Source organism: Malaclemys terrapin, chromosome 15, assembly GCF_027887155.1.
Source record: "Malaclemys terrapin pileata isolate rMalTer1 chromosome 15, rMalTer1.hap1, whole genome shotgun sequence".
Lineage (NCBI taxonomy): Eukaryota > Metazoa > Chordata > Testudines > Emydidae > Malaclemys > Malaclemys terrapin.
This window is the reverse complement of record NC_071519.1, coordinates 21,675,564-21,692,975: the sequence shown is the minus strand read 5'-3', so window position 1 is coordinate 21,692,975 and position 17,412 is coordinate 21,675,564. Positions and strand designations below refer to the sequence as shown.

Below are 17,412 nucleotides of genomic sequence, written 5' to 3'. Positions count from 1 at the left end.
GAGAGAGTCCAGTGAGTGTAGAATCCATCCATACATTAATCTGTTAAATTTAGTAACTATCAGTAGCCTAGTTGCTCTCAGGATGTAGAATCTGTTCCATTTAAAAAAAAAAAATTGTTCTCTTCATTTGTTCTCTTCCAATTCAGCGCACACTACTGCTCAGTACAGTAGTGTTTGCTGACCCCAGCAATTCCTGTCTTGTAAATTCATGTCTTTTAATCTTAATTACGACTGAGAGACACTGCATACCTGCAGCAGGCCAGTATTTAAGGATAAGATATCAGGGAGGCATATAGATTCATAGATTCTAGGACTGGAAGGGACCTCGAGAGGTCATCGAGTCCAGTCCCCTGCCCGCATGGCAGGACCAAATACTGTCTAGACCATCCCTGATAGACATTTATCTAACCTACTCTTAAATATCTCCAGAGATGGAGATTCCACAACCTCCCTAGGCAATTTATTCCAGTGTTTAACCACCCTGACAGTTAGGAACTTTTTCCTAATGTCCAACCTAGACCTCCCTTGCTGCAGTTTAAGCCCATTGCTTCTTGTTCTATCCTTAGAGGCTAAGGTGAACAAGTTTTCTCTCTCCTCCTTATGACACCCTTTTAGATACCTGAAAACTGCTATCATGTCCCCTCTCAGTCTTCTCTTTTCCAAACTAAACAAACCCAATTCCTGCATTGTCATTAATGACACAGTAATAATCAAGGGGTGAGGCATGTTGGGATGACTTCTTGTCCTTTGAACAAGTAGCCTTCAGGACTTTATGGGCATGTCCTGTTAAAATGCAGCTGGCAGAAACAAACTACAACAGTGCAACAATTTCTTGATTTTTTTGGTACGGGTTGACCAGACATTGCTCACTGAGGGTCATGTTGTTAACTTGCTTTGAGAGATAAAGAGCCACCTCTTTGGGCTTCTGAAATACTGAGTGATGCTTGTGGTATGGAAGTGGAGTTTTAGTACGATACTGGTTGTCTGGAGCTTTGAATGTCATAAATGATTTAGACAGAAAATAGCTAGTGCTATGGATGAGATTAAGGGGCTGGATTTATGGCTTCTGTAGAACCTCTCTGTATTAACTGCCATAAAAGTGATACCTGCAAATAAAATTTGGCAAATAAAATTTGGATGTAACAGCTAAAAATAGCAAATTATGATACTGAAAAAATTAGGCAAATCCCGGGTTTCAGAGTGGACATTTATCCTCAGCTAGCATGTGAGACCATCTTAAGAATAGTCAGGATAGGATGGGCTGTTTTGAGGCAATAAGGTTTCCTTAGGTCACTTACTTTGGCTGAGATAAAACACAGCCATAAATGTAAAAATGTTTGTCTTATTTGAGAAAGAAACTTTGAAGTGGTGGGCATGATACTAGTAAGTATTCGGTTTCTTTTATTGATTTTTCATTTTGTTTTACCCAGCTTAATCTTTAATAGAGAGCTCCTGGATCTGTGAAGACTGCAGATCCTTGCAGGCGGTCCTCTGTCTTGGTCTCAGCAAAAGGCTGCTCGTATGAAGTTGTCTGTATTCTGCGTTGGCGGCCCCTTTTGGGCTACAGGGGAAGGAAGCCACAGTCTGGAATCTAGATCTCCATGGGCAGTCTTTGGCCCATTGGCAATATTTTGGACACTTAATTCCAGCAGATCTATAAATGTACCTCTTTGATTTTAAAACATAAATAAATAAGGTGACAAGTTCTGATTTTCTTTGGTGGTGGTTGAGTCTCAAATCCCACTTCACCCACTGTACCATATATCCTGTCATTGTGTGTATTGACTGTTCTTATGCATCTTTCTCCAATTTTAATCCCTGGCTCTTTCCCATGGGCTTGCTGGTTCAGTGTTTAGGATACTAGTCTAGGTCTTGGGAGACCTGGGTTTGATTCCCTGCTCTGTCACAAGCTTCCAGTATGACCTTGGCTAAGTTACTTAACCTCTCTGTACCTCTATCCCCCATCTGCGCAATGGGGATAATAGCACTGCACTACCTCATTATGTGAAATAAAGCGCTTTGAGATCTGCTGATGAAAAGCACTATATAAGAGCCTGGTGGTGACCCTGAGTAATTCACTTATCCACTCTGTGATTCTATTCTTCTGGAATTTTTATACTGCCTTCATCACTGTAGTATGTGAGTACTTTCCAGTCATGCATTAAGTGATGGGAATAACATCTGCCATATGTTAGTTGTTTTTTCTCCTCATCTCCCCAGGGGGAGAATTACGTGCTCAGTGTAGTTTTTGTTTTGTAGGGATTTTTTTAAAAAACATCTCCATGCTGCTTTTTGTTTGTATTGGAAAAGGCAGGTCAAAGAAGTGTGCCTTGCACATGGAACGGGACATCGTGAGGGTTCGGTTGGTCCTTAGTTCCCGCTTCAGTTTTCCAGTCTGTAAACTGGAGGTAACATCACCTTACCTCCCTCAGAAGAGTGTTGAGCGGATTAATTATGGTTCATAAAGTGCTTTGAAGCTGTAAACTTCTGTATTAGTGCAGCAGTTGTTATTGATTGTAATAGCCCATGAAGCACTTGGAATATGGGACTTGTGTATTAAAGGTTTCACAAAAGTAAATTACACCTTGTTGCTATGGTAGCATTTTGCTTCCTTGTCTCTGGATGCAGCAGAATGAAAACTTAACCCTTGGAACTGTAGTTACGCAATTTATTGCATGGTTATGAAATGCATTTTGTCAATGTTTTTAACTGGGAAAATGATATACTTAGGGACAGATGCGCAGCTCACGTAAATTATCTTAGCTGCACTGATTTCAGCTGAGGCTTTGTCCCGTAAACTCTGCCACAAATAGTACAGGCCCCAATCCTGCCATCAGACCTGTGCTGGTGGACTTTTGGGTCTCTGCAGAGCCCCACTGCAACCACTAAGCTCTAACACTTTTAACAGCTTCTTGTAATTTACATTTTCACTGGCACATAGTCACATCCCCTGGCAGGTGGGCACAGTATGAAAACCTTGTTAGGTAGGCAGAGGGAACAAACGGGTTTTATGTAGGTCTTTTAGAGTTAATAAAGCAAATTTAGCTCTGGTATAACATTACTGGCCTGATCTACACTAGAAAATTAGGTTGGTTTAACTACGTCAGTCAGGAGAGTGAAAAATCCACACCCTTGACCAGCATAATTAAACTGACCCTAAGACCCTGTGTAGACAGGCTAGGTCAGTGATTCTCAAACTTTTTTACTGGTGACCCCTTTCAAATAGCAAGCCTCTGAGTGTGACCCCTCCCCCCTTATAAATGAAAAACACTTGTTTATATATTTAACACCATTGAAAATGCTGGAGGCAAAGCGGGGTTTGGGGTGGAGGCTGACAGCTCGCGACCCCCCCATGTAATAACCTTGTGACCCCCTGAGGGGTCCTGACCCCCAGTTTGAGAACCCCTAGGCTAGGTCGACATAAGAATTCTTCTGTCGACCTAGCTACTGCCTCTCGGGGAGGTGGATTACCTACACCAATGAGAGAACCCCTCCCATTGGCGTAGATTTTGTGTACACTGAAGTTGGAGGCATAATACCAGGGGTGAACTTGTTTCACTCTGGTTTTAAACTGTTCCATGCTAAAGCTTAAAATAAAAATAACTGGGCACCCTTTATTTACACCCACGTATTACATAAGGGAAGACTAGCAGCAAAGAAAGCAGTGCCTCCCTTTGCTTCTGCTAGGAGTGTCATTTTATGCCCCTGATCAAAGTGGTCTGATGTGGTGCTTTTCTCTCTCTATGCAGGGCAAGAGCTGGATTGTGAAACGGAGTTATGAAGATTTCAGAGTCCTCGATAAACATCTCCACCTGTGTATCTATGATCGGCGTTTCTCTCAGCTCTCAGAGCTACCCCGCTCCGATGCCCTGAAGGACAGTCCAGAGGTAAAATGTGAACCCCGTTAGCAGAGAAAGCTCTGATCAGACTCAGAACTACTACAAATGAACAGAGGATGGTTTGGGTTTTCTTCACAGCTTTTAAAAAGCAGAAGTTTTTGGATTCTGAATTAGATTTTGGGAGTTGATTAGAAAAGTAATTGGAACAGCACATTCCTCCTCACCTTAACAAAGGAAAGTGCTTTGCAAATTAGTATAAATGACTGCATTGCTAAATGCAGAATGGTTATGGAGAATGCAAAGAAAGGAAAATCGGACTTTTAATCTATGCTGTACTGTCAATTACTTAGATCAGAATTTTACTGTATGTTTGAAAACATTTTCAATGACATGAATATTTGCTGACTTAACTTCAACAGTGATGATTTGCTAGGAATATTGAGTGGTTAAAGCGCTGTAACGTTTTAAAGGAGGAAATAGTATTTGGGATAGTAAATTTATATCTATAAACCACAAATTGCTTTGGGTTTTATATATATAAAAAAAATGTGCTAGTTACCTGTAAAAACTCCTTGGAACTAAAATCTGGTTGGTTAGAATACTTTTACCCTGGCCTTTTGTCAAAGCAGATCATTTCCAACCTCATACTCAATCTTTGTTTATCATTTCAAGTGTTTGTTTGTGTCCAAAATCATCTGCTTGGAGGAAGCAATGCATCACTTTGGAAGATTGGGAGGGGAAAATAATATGTGTCGTTTGCAGGAGGTTATTTAAATCAAACAAGCATAACCAAACATCTCTGTTAAACCTCAGTGTCTGTGTGAAGAGTATGCATTACAGTGATGGACAATGCCTATTGCTTCATTTCACAGGTCACTTTTCCCTTAGGCCTGATGGCTGCAAGCACATGTCCCATTGCAAAGACATGAGTGCTGAAAAATCCTGACTATCAGTGTCAAGAGGCCAATATTGCCTGCCCATAAGCCCTGTGACTGAAAAAGGGGGAAATAAGAAAGCTTAAAGCCATTTCAGGCATACATAGCAAAATCTATTTTATCTCTAAATCTGGATCTATACTCCTTTAAAACCAAATGGGAAGAGTGTGGAGAAAGGAGGGACAATGGGTGAAATCATTGCTCCATTGGAGTCAGTGGTGAGTTTTTGACACTGCGTTCAGTGAGTCTAGGATTTCACCCAATATCTCATCAGGGAACCTACACTGGTTGGTTGGTTTTGTCTTGGATGCAAGATATTGCTGAAGACAGCGTAAAAATAATAATCTCCTAAATGTGACATGGGAATGGAGCAATTAAACAATAAATAAGTAGAATAATATGCTCCAAGGTTAATTTTGTGGCATTCTCATCATGTAGGCATTGGCTCCGCTGACCTTTCAAGACTCATTATTTTCTGCATCAGTTGCTGGCAGTGGAATTTGTACATTTTTTTAAAGTAATTCCCAGCATTGGGAGGTTAATGTAGCCATTGGGGAGAGGAGGTGGGAATTACACTCTGCCTGTTGCAAGCTTGCCTCATGTAAAATATTGTGGAAATTACTTTAAAAAGGGCTCAGAAACTACATATTTAAAGACCAGTCTATAAAAATACTCTTGGCAGCAATTTGGAGTCAGTAAGAGCCTGGCCTGAGGAAGGATTTGAGGATCTACTATTTGTGATTAATAGTCCTGCAAAATGCTCCATAGGGGTTAGACCCCTGCTCCCCCATAGAGCCCTTTTGACTTTGTTGGGGCTCCATGAAGGCTTAGAAAGGTCCATTGGGTGCAGCCAGCAAGATCCAGGACTGTTATCTGACAGCGTGGCGATACGAAGCCAAATTGTGGACCCATTGACACTGATGGAGTGTTGACATTAGCTTAAGTGGGATCCAGGTTTTGAGATTTGTTTGGACCATTGTCTTTCCAACATACCTGTTGTAGGTTGTATAGCATGATGTTGGATACAAAGTATCTATGTGCACAGGAGATGCTGTGACATCTAACATACTGCCACACCTTGGAATGTGGTTTTGCAAGTGTGTGATGTCTCTCACTCTTTCTGGTTTATTTTTATTTCAAATTAAACAGCTAAAACAGATGTTTTGGGTCAACAGTGTTTTATTTGGTCTTGGAGACTCCAGGCTGTCATGGAATTTCTTAATACTATCTCCATAGCTTAGATCAAAGTGACCCAACTAGGTCGTCTTTGGTGAAAGTCGTTTTACATCGTCGTAAGGGCCAGTACTAAGGATGTTTTTTAAGCCCTCATTTATTATTTGAAAAATGAATGTTTCACCACTCTGGCTTGCCACGTTCCAAAGCACTTTACATCTGTGGGGAAATGGCAGCCTCTGTTTTGTTTTACTCAATGGTTCTCAGATGTGTTGGATTGTCATAATTGAAATAATCTGTTTGGATGTGAAATGCATAGCAAACAGAGGACTTCAGGGCTTAAAATATTTTGGTGTTGGCAATTAGCCTTCACTGAGAAAACTTTCTCATCTTACATATATAGAAATGTGTAATCCCTGGAACAATATTTGCACTGATTTCTCTCCTTCTCCAAACCTTAGAATCCCATTGTATTAGGAACTAAATCAGTATCAGTGCAAACTGCTCATACCTCCCTCTCCAGTTAATTTGCCAACAACTATGCCAGCTTGGAGAAAGGGGCTCCGCTTTTGTATATCAGCCAAATAATTATACTTGTTCTTTCTTTTCCTCTGCAGCTTGTCACCCAGATGCTGATGGCTTACCTGTCCCGGCTCTCAGCCATCGCAGGCAACAAGATCAACTGTGGGCCTGCCCTCACATGGATGGAGGTAGGGTGCAGTGCACAGCACTGCTTTTCATGTCAACCGCCCTGTTCTCCGCAGCCTGCCTCTTGCGTAGTCCTTATACCTGTGCAAAGTGAGTGGAGAGAAGCTGTGTAGTCCAACTTTGTGGAATCACATCCCTGTAACATTTGACACCCACTTTGCACAAGTGGTGAGGACTACACAAGGCAGGGGAGAATCAGACCCCATGTTAAGGATCCGGGATTTTTTCCCTCCTATTTGGATTTTGTCAGCTGAAAGACATGAAAGTCTTACATTGTTTGATTACAAAGTAATAGAAGGTAGCAACTCAGATGATACAGCAATTGGGTCAATGTGCTACCTAGATAAGCCAAGGTCAGCAGTGGACTGAGACTGCAGGTCATAGGCTGCACTAGATGGCACACACCTCTTCCTGCACTCATTTCAGTGGGTATGTATTGCTCTTTAAAAGCTGCGGATGTTGATACCTTCTTTGCTATTTTTGGCTCTCTATTTTTTAAAGACCACTGCATCGAAACAGCCAACATTATCTACTCCGTTTTGCCATCTTTGCTGTTAAATGGCTCAACAGAGCTTATGTTGTGTGCTCTCAGCGGTCCTGTTTATATACTATGAATTACAACTGTAGCACTGCTTTCTCTGTTAATTGTTTTGTGCCACCTCAAGCACTAGTACTTAAACCACCAGCCTTAGTGGGTGGAGGGAGGAAGAAGGAATGGGATTAAGCGATCAAGACCCCTGCTCCCTTTTGTCAACAGTCAGGCTGAGTAGGGGTGTATGTCGATCTTCCCTGGTGACATTACTGTGTCACACAGGACACAGGAAGAACTGTTGTTAGACATCACAAATCTTGAGAAATGTACCAGCTAGCATGTTCATGTAGCTAAATTTTAAATGTTTGTAATTTGGGTGCGTGGACTCTTCTCAAATTCGTCAAAAAAAAGAAAAGAAAAGAAAATCTTTTAGGTTAAGATGAGGTGTGGCAGATTTTCAGCCCAAAAGGAGAAATGGTCAGCGACTTTTAGAGGTGAATGAAACTGGAGAATTTACTGGAAATTAAGGTTACAAGTCAGCAATTATGTGCACTAGTGAAAGTGCTCTAATAAAACTTAAGTTCTTCTTCGAGTGATTGTTCACGTCCATTACACATTAGGTGTGCGCGCGCCGCGTGCACGGACGTCGGAAACTTTTTCCCTCAGTGGCTCCCGTCAGGCCGTCAGGGTCCCCCCTCCCGCCAGAGCGGCGCCCCGTTCTAGAGTATATATATCCCTGCAGGCCCGACCCTCCCTCAGTTCCTTCTTACCGTCGTGGCGACATTGGAACAACTTTGTCTCTCCTCTGAGAGTGTCCCTTAGCATAGTAGTTAGTGTTATCTTTACAGTTATCAGTTCTTTAGTAGCTAGTGTTAAGCTTAGCAGTTATCAGTTCTTTAGAAATACTCAAACTTCTTTGTATAAGATGTTTGGTCGGCACCGGCCCTGGGCGGCGGGGCATGCCGCACGCCCAAGGCTTCAAGGCTTGTGCCACATGCCGCAAGCCTATGCCATTAAGCGATCCACACGACTCGTGTCTCCGTTGCCTGGGGGAAGCACACCAAAAAGAGTGCTGCAAGATCTGTAAGGCTTTCAAGCCCAGGACTAAGAAAGAGAGAGACTTTCGCCTTAAGCAGCTGCTCATGGAGACGGCATTACAGCCCTCCACTTCGACGGCACCGTCAACCTCGGTGCGGAGTGCCCCGGCATCGGTCCGTGATCCGGCGCCGGCGGAGCACCCTAAGCCCACGGCACCGAATCAACGAGAAGACCTCCGGCATCGGTCGTCTTCGCCGGCAAAATTGAAGGGCCAACCCAAGGCCCAAGGACGCTCCCCGCATAAGAGGGTAGCATCCGTGAAGACCTCGAGTGCGCCTAAGGCCGTTGCGGCCCCGGCACAGATCCCGGTGACAGTGGCTCCGGTGCCGAAAGGCCCGTCGAGCCCCGGGATAGGCGCGTCGAGTGAGGAGAAAGGGATGGAGGAGCTTTTGGAACAGCCCTCCACCCTGGACACATTTGAGGCAGCAAAGGACCTCATTGAATTGTCCGCTGAGGGCCCCCTCCAAACTAAAGACGATCCACCAAGACTGCCATCCAGAGGCAAGCCGGCAATGGTGCACCCATCACGATCGCCATCTCGGCACCGTTCACGGCGCCGGTCCCAGTCGAGCTCCACCTCGGTGGACTCCCGGCTTCCCTCCGCGCAGAGAGCCGCACAGCCGTCGGGCCCCAATAAGCACCTGGAACCGACCCAGCAGCCCTACTCGAGTAGGCACCGGGACGTGTCAGTTACACGATCCCCGAGACCGACCACCCGTAGTCGTTCCCGGTCCCGTGGTCACCGGTACTGATCCAGGTCCAGGTCGGCAAGACGCTACTCCCGGTCACGAAGGCACTACTCTCCGAACTCGGAGTGGCACCGTCCCACGGCACCGCCGTGGCCTTCCAGATCGCCGTCCGTGGTTTCGGAGGCAGACTCGGGCCGGTACAGCGGATATGCCCACAGGGCACAGGCCAGTAGGGACCGCGAAGCCGCTTGGCATCCACAATGGGGCCAGCCAGGACAATGGCCATTCTGGACCCCTTGGGCCTACCACCAACAAGGCCCCTCGTCCAGGACCTCGAGATCTGGGCCCTCGGGACACTGGTCCCACTCTCCACAGTGGCGCCCACCCTCTCGCAAGGAGGCCACGGTCTCCAGACCACCGGAGCGAGAAAGAGCGGACTTGGCACCGAGCCCGGTACCATCTCAGACCCACATCATAGAACGGGCCCCAGAGGAGCGCCCAGTCGGTGAGGAGTTGCAGGAAGATGAAGACGCGCAAAAGGCCCTGACCTCTTCCTCCTCACCAGACGAAGCCGTGGCGGGCACAAGTGTCTGGCCCTCCCCCGATTGACCATTGGGCACACCAGGAACTGCTCCGCCGAGTAGCCCTGAATCTGGGGTTGCAGGCGGAGGAGACGGTGGAGCAGGAGGACCCCATGGTCGACATCCTAAGCCCAGAGGGCCCCTCCAGGATTGCGCTCCCACTCATAAAAATGGTCCAGTCCAACTACAAAACAGTATGGCAAACACCGGCCTCCAGTGCACCAACTGCGAAAGGCATGGAGAGGAAATATTTCACCCCATCTAAAGGGTTTGACTTCCTCTTCTCTCACCCAACACCCTGTTCGCTGGTCGTCTCTGCGGTCAACAAACGAGAGCGACATGGCCAACATGCCCCGGCCCCCAAAGCCAAGGAGACAAAACACTTGGACTTATTTGGGAGAAAGGTCTACTCGTCGGGGGGCCTCCAGTTGAGGATCGCTAACCAGCAAGCGATTCTGAACAGACACAACTTTAATTTCTTGGGCATCAGTCTCCAAGTTTAAGGAATCCCTGCCTTAGGGCTCAGAACCCGAGTTTACGGCTATAGTGGATGAAGGGAAGGCAGTAGCCAAAACCTCCCTACAGGCCTCCCTTGACTCTGCGGACGCAGCTGCTAGGACAGTCGCGTCAGGGGTAGTAATGAGACGCTCGGCATGGTTACAGGCTTCCGGCCTTCCCCCAGAGGTGCAAAACACCCTCCAAGACCTTCCGTTCGAGGGGTCAGGCTTGTTTTCGGACCAGACGGATGCCAGACTACATAGCCTCAAAGACTCTTGAGCAACCCTCAAGTCGTTGGGAATGCATACCCCGGTGACACAGAGGAAACCCTTCAAGCCCCAACCACCGCAGAGACAGTACCACCCTTGTCCTCGACAGGAACCGTACTGCAGACGCGGCAGGGATAACAGGCGTAGACCTAACAATATGCCTAACCAGGGCCAAAATCATGGCCAAGGCAAGCCGCAGCCGGGAAATAAGCCAGGGTTTTGAAGCTGCGATCGAGGGCAGCGTACCAAGCTCTATTCCGGATCCACCTCTATGTTTCAGGGACTGCCTGTCCTGTTTTTACTGTGCTTGGTCACATATAACATCGGACCACTGGGTCCTGCCCACGGTGGAGGCGGGCTACACCCTTCAGTTCTCCTCGCCCCCTCCCTCCCACCCCCCTTCCCCGTCCCTCTTCAGGGACCCCTCTCACAAGCAACTCCTCATGCAGGAGGTGCGGACCCTCCTCACAGTAGGAGCAGTGGAAGAGGTTCCTCCGGACCTAACGGGGAAAGGATTCTACTCCAGATATTTCCTGATTCCCAAAGCAAAAGGGGGCCTCCGTCTCATTTTGGACCTACGCGGACTAAACAAATTTTTGGTCAAAACATGTTTCCGTATGGTCTCCCTTGGAGCTATTATCCCATCCCTGGATCCGGGGGATTGGTACACTGCCCTCGATATGAAAGATGCGTATTTTCACATCACCATCCGCCCGGCCCACCGGCGGTTCCTGCGCTTCACCATCAACCAACGCCATTTTCAATTTACGGTCCTGCCCTTCAGCCTGGCAACGGCCCCGCGAGTATTCACAAAATGCATGTCCGTGGTGGCAGCTTTTCTTTGGAAGAGAAAGATGCGCATGTACCTGTACTTGGACGACTGGCTCCTCGCGGGCAGGTCGGAGGCCGAGGTCCGCTCCCACGTGACGCTGGCACTACAGGTGTTCTGCAAGCTCGGTCTACTGGTCAATGTGCCCAAGTCCTCACTGATCCCATGCAGAGACTGGACTTCATAGGAGCAGTCCTGGACTCGGTGGCGGCACGGGCAAGTCTTCCAGTGTCACGGTTCTTGGCCAGTCAAAGGGTCGTAAGCTCCATCCAACAATTCCCCACGACCATGGCCAGGTGCTGTATGCAACTCTTGGGGCACATGGCGGCCTGCACACATGTAGTCAGACATGCCCGCCTAAGATTCAGGCCATTACAGTTGTGGCTGGCCCAAACGTATCGCCCCAACAGAGACCCCTTAGACCTGGTAGTAACCATCCCAGCTCAGGTGTCGAACTCCCTCCACTGGTGGCTCGATCAGCAGCAGGTTTGCGAGGGGGTCCCCTTCGCTGCCCCGCAACCCACTCTGATGTTAGTAACAGATCCCTTGGACCTGGGCTGGGGGGCACACCTAGGGGACCTGCGGACCCAGGGCTTATGGTCCAGGGAAGAAAAGTTGCTTCACATCAATCTGAAGGAGTTAAGGGCAGTTCGCCTCGCCTGCCAGACCTTTCACGCTACCATAGAAGGCCACAGCGTGTCAGTTCTGATGGACAACACTACCGCCATGTTCTACATAAACAAGCAGGGCGGATCCCGATCCTCTCCCCTCTGTGATGAGGCGCTCCTCCTATGGGACTTCTGTATAGCCCATTCAGTCCACCTAATCGCAACATATCTCCCAGGGGTCCAAAACGGGTTAGCACACCGCCTCAGCCGGTCCTACCACATGCACAAATGGACATTGAGACAGGACGTCCTGCATTCAGTCTTCCAGAGGTGGGGGTTTCCCCTGGTAGATCTCTTCGTCACCAAGGGCAACAGCCAATGCCCTCAGTTTTGTTCATTCCAGAACCTCAGCCCGGGCTTGTTGGCAGATGCCTTCGCGATTCCGTGGGGCGGGAGCCTGAGGTATGCCTTCCCACCATTCCCGCTCATCCACAAGGTCCTCCTCAAGACTCGCAGGGACAAGGCGGCAGTCATCCTCATCGCCCCGACGTGGCCACACCAGCATTGGTTCACGACCCTGCTGGAACTGTCCATAACTGCCCCGATTGCCCTCCCCCTCCATCGCAACCTCATCACACAGGACCAGGGTCACCTACTCCACCTGAACCTACCGTCGCTACATCTCATGGCGTGGTATCTCTCTGGCTAAATGATACGGAGCACAGGTGCTCCCACCAGGTCCAGCAAATTCTCCTTGGTAGTAGGAAGTCCTCCACAAGAGCGACCTACCTTGCCAAATGAAAGAGGTTCTCCCACTGGTGTGAGCCTCATCACATACAGCCTCTGCGGGCCTCAGTCCCATCAATTCTGGACTACTTGCTGCACCTCAGGCATCAAGGGCTCGTCCCTGCCTCAATTAAAGTGCATCTGGCTGCCATATCGGCATTCCATCCTGCGGAGTTGGGAGTTTCGGTGTTCTCCAACCCCATAGTGGCCCGATTCCTCAAGGGACTGGAGAGGGTGTTTCCCTGTTCGCACCCGCCGGTCCCTGCGTGGAATCTCAACCTGGTCCTAACTAAACTCATGGGGCCACCCTTTGAACCCCTAGCCTCTTGCTCCCTCATGCACCTCTCATGGAAGGTAGCGTTTCTCGTGGCCATCACATCGGCCAGGAGGGTATCAGAATTGAGAGCCCTCGCTTCGGAACCTCCTTATACAGTTTTTTATAAGGATAAGGTGCAACTGAGGCCTCACCCTAAATTCCTTCCAAAGGTGGTCACACATTTTCATATGGGCCAGGACATTTATTTACCGTTGTTCTTCCCTAAGCCCCTTACAGACCCAAGCCACCGCAGCCTGCATACCCTCAATGTCCGTAGGGCCTTGGCATTTTATCTAGAATGGACCAGGCCATTCCGCAAATCAACTCAACTGTTTATTGCCATTGCGGAGCGAATGAGAGGCCAGCCTATCTCGACGCAGCGCTTGTCAGCATGGCTTGTGCTTTGCATACGCACGTGCTATGAGCTCGCCAACATACCAGCCCCTGAGATCCGGGCTCACTCGACTAGGGCCCAAGCGTCCTCAGCGGCTTTCTTGGCACAGGTTCCACTCCAGGAAATCTGTAAAGCGGCCACCTGGTCGTCGGTGCATACGTTCACAGCCCACTACGCGATCCATCATCAGACCAGACAGGACGTGGTGGTCGGCAGGACTGTGCTTCAATCAATTGTTCCTTGACTCCTACCCTCCTCCAATGGTAAGCTTGTGAGTCACCTAATGTGTAATGGACCTGAACAATCACTCGAAGAAGAAAAAACAGTTACTTACCTTCTGTAACTGTTGTTCTTCGAGATGTGTTGTTCACGTCCATTACACTTCCCACTCTCCTTCCCTTCTGTCGGAGTTACCGGCAAGAAGGAACCGAGGGAGGGTCGGGCCTGCAGGGATATATATACTCTAGAGCGGGGCGCCACTCCGGCGGGAGGAGGGACCCTGCCGGCCCGACGGGAGCTGCTGAGGGAAAAAGTTTCCGACGTCCGTGCACGCAACGCGCGCACACCTAATGTGTAATGGACGTGAACAACACATCTCGAAGAACAACCGTTACAGAAGGTAAGTAACCGTTTTTTCTCCTGAACGACCTTTCCAAATTGCCTTTCAGCTGGCTTTCCAGATGGGGACAATAATCTGAGTTTTAAAAACTGACTGGGAAATGTAGCAGAGGGGAAAAAATCCAGTGGAACCATGATTTCTTACTGGAAGTTCAGACATTATAGAAACTGGCAGAGGAGTAGACTAGATTTTATATTTTCTCTGTAGCTTTGTCATCCTCATTGTCCCTGCTGTCATTAAATTCCCTGCTTGTAAAGCATTTTTATCATCATTCCGTTATTTTTTTAAGTACTCGAAGAAAACGAATACAATGCCATGACAGAGTGGGGGGAGGCATACACATTCATTGCCATGTTAGTGTTCTATACGAAAATGCACAAAGACTGCATCCTCAACAATGAATGGATGAGAAGGGGCGATGTGACCTTCTGAAACTTAATTTATTAACTGTCCTTCCTCTTCATTTCTATGTATTCTGTGCCCTACATTGTCCATCCATGCTGTTCTCTTCAGGGGGCCCCTAAGCTGTGCTGTCTTTGTGAATCAGCTTGAAATCCCTGCCACGCATGAGCACCAGTCAAATGTATTCGCAGAGCCACATGTCCTCAGCTGCCTCACAATCTACCATGCTCTTTGTTGCAGATTGATAACAAGGGGAATCACCTGCTAGTCCACGAAGAATCATCCATTAACGTGCCTGCCATTGCGGCTGCCCACGTTATTAAGAGATACATTGCTCAGGCAGCAGATGAACTGTCCTTTGAGGTAAATAATTAGAGGAACATACATTCCTCATTGTCAAATGTAGAAGAGGAAATGCATCTGGTACGCTCTGTGTGTGTGTGCGTGTGTGTGTGTGAGAGACAGAGGGAGTGAACGCAAAATAAGGGGACAGGGTTTCAAAAGAGCTTGGCATGTTGGGTGTATGTTGGGCTCTGCACTCTTTGAAAATCCAGCCAGACGTGTCCCAGTGGGGCTGCTGGGTGCTGAGCCTTTCTGAAAATTGAGCCCTGATTGTAGGTGTTGATTGCTTGAAAATCTCTCTCTCCATTGGCTCTGCTGCCCGTTGAGCTGTGCAAGTATGCTGTGACAGTTTGCTTGTATGCACTATTGTGATGTTTGGAGCATTGCACACAAATATAAAGGGCAACACAGTCCCTCCCCCAAGGTGTTTCTCTGATTACAGCTTTAGTTGTGCCACTTTGCAGGTAATACGGATATTTAAGGGGTGTTGGGGGATGTATTCAGATTCACTACTCAGCACTCACTGCTATAAACAAACATAGAGTGAAGAAGATGTAAGTTAAATAGACTGTATCCCTCTTAAGTTACAGTATATACAATTTAGGGCATAGACTATTTGGCAGTGTTTCAATATTAATAATAGCTGTAAAATGGTTTTCCCTAACATGGCACATTCTGTTTATCAGTCTCAAAGCCCTGTACAAGCCAATAATTTAGCTTGGCAACAGCTATTGAGGAAGGTAAGTTTTTGTTACTAGTCTCCTTTTGCAGATGGGAAACTGAGGCACAGCACACTTGCAGCTTGGCCAAGTTCACACAGTGAGCAATGTAGAGCTGGGATTAGACTACAGATCTCCAGTCTCCCAGTGTTGTGTTCTGACCCCTAAACCAGGAGATCATGCTCCCTTGTGATATTAAAAAGATTTTTATTGTCTAATAAACATTTTAAAAAAGCTAATTCCCGAGCCAGCCTTTTTTTTTTTTGTTTGTTTGTTTCTGAATAGTAAAGAAATCTGGCTAATTTCTGGCTTCTCTAGTTTCTGGGGAGGTAGTGTTGCCTCGTGGATAGAGCACTGGGTAGGGACTCAGGAGACCCAAATTCTGTTCCCAGCTCTGCCATTAACTTACTGGGTGACCTTGGGCAAGTCACTTCACCGCTCTGCGCTTCAGTTTCCCCACCTGTAAAATAGGAGTAATGATGCTTATCTCTTTGTGAAGCATTTTGAGATCTAGTGATGAAAAACACTATATGGGAGCTACGTTATCATTTATTATAATATCCAGTGCAGAATTTACTCAGTTTCAGAAAAAAGTATCACATGCTGCGGGACACAAGTCACCCTCCCACCACACTAGTATAAGCATCTAGAATGAGTTCTGCCAGTGTCATTTGCAGCCACTGAAGCATCAGTGCCAACCCTTTCTCTGGTTTTGTGTTCGTTCTTTTCGAGAACGGGTCCCAAAGGAATGAGAAAAGCTTCAGAAAGCCTCCTCGGCCACCTTGTCCCCTTTGGTCTCTTCCCATCCTGCTGCAGTAACATCACATTGCCTTATTACTTTGTTAGCTTCCTGATTCAGAGGAGAATGTCTTTGTCAGGTCAGGAGAACTGAGTGCAGTTTTTGACTTTGGGCATGAGGGGACGGCAGCAGTGAGAGATGCAAGCACATAGAGTACAAGGGGGAAAATAAGTTCAGCTGTGTGAGAACATTTCCCAAGGGATTTCGTGTTTCGGGGCTTATTTACCCCAGTGCACACTGCACTGTTTAATCAGAACACGCCTGCACCCATTGGCTACTTTTAAACAGCTTCTTATGAATACATTAAAAGGGTGCATCTTGTAGGATTTATAATGCATTAAGTCTCATACTTCAGCGGTAGATTATACAAGTGTAGATACCTCTAGGCAGATAATGGCTTTAGGATTTCATGCAGTGCAGAAGAATGTGCAGTTATTTTAGCAGTGCCCTGTCTGTCTCCAGCTACATTGGGGGTGGTATTAATGTTGCAATTCTTTTCCAGGTGGGAGACATTGTGTCCGTTATTGACATGCCGCCAAAGGAGCTGACCACATGGTGGAGGGGCAAACATGGATTTCAGGTATGCACCAGGTATTAGTTCTGAGAGAGCAACATGAATGGAGGTTTGAGAATCTATTCTTTGGTGCCTGTAGGATTTACACGGAACTGCCAATGCTGCTGGTATTGCTAATGCCCATGACTTTTGACAGGGCTACACAGTGTGTCCCTGTGTTGGCTCCCTGAGTGGGGAAGGTAAGGTGAAAGGTGACTTCCCCATAGTGAGCAGGGGCTAAGAACAGTCCAGCTGGGAACGGAGGGATTGTTCCATAGGAGTAGTGGTGCCAGTTTCTCGAAAGGGTCCAAGATAAGGATGGAACCATGACCCCATAGTCTCTCCACACTGTCTGGCAGAGCTGGTCTGTCATTGGTGGGGAGTCTACATTGCAGCCTTTCAAAGACAATTGGAACTACTCCGCCAGCGCCGGGGGAATCCTGATTGAGTCCTCACATGTTGCCTTGTATTTTCCCATCATTTGGACCAATTAAATCTAGACTCGGAAAAGCAATGCAGGGTGTCCTACAGGATTCAGAGTGATCCAGTGGATAAAGCATGGGACTGGGAGTCAGGAGACGTGGGTCCTTGCCCTAGCTCTGTGTAACAGTGGGCAAGTCACTCAACCAATCAGTGCCCCGGTTTCTGTGTCTGTAACGGAGGTAATGATTTAATCTTGTCTGCCTTTGTAAAGTTGATGAAACATGCTACAGAAGTGATGCT

At 47.4% G+C, this 17,412-nt stretch overlaps 1 protein-coding gene across 3 annotated transcripts in view; it reads left to right on the top strand.

Moving 5' to 3' along the window:
* Positions 1-17,412, top strand: part of ARHGAP32 (Rho GTPase activating protein 32) — a 475,360-nt gene that overhangs the window by 365,622 nt on the left and 92,326 nt on the right. For all 3 annotated transcript variants that reach the window (XM_054049530.1, XM_054049531.1, XM_054049529.1), the window contains 4 exons: positions 3,750-3,887; positions 6,565-6,657; positions 14,517-14,639; positions 16,639-16,716. In XM_054049530.1, the coding sequence (XP_053905505.1) occupies positions 3,750-3,887; positions 6,565-6,657; positions 14,517-14,639; positions 16,639-16,716 (432 nt within the window). The remainder of the gene's footprint in view (positions 1-3,749; positions 3,888-6,564; positions 6,658-14,516; positions 14,640-16,638; positions 16,717-17,412) is intronic.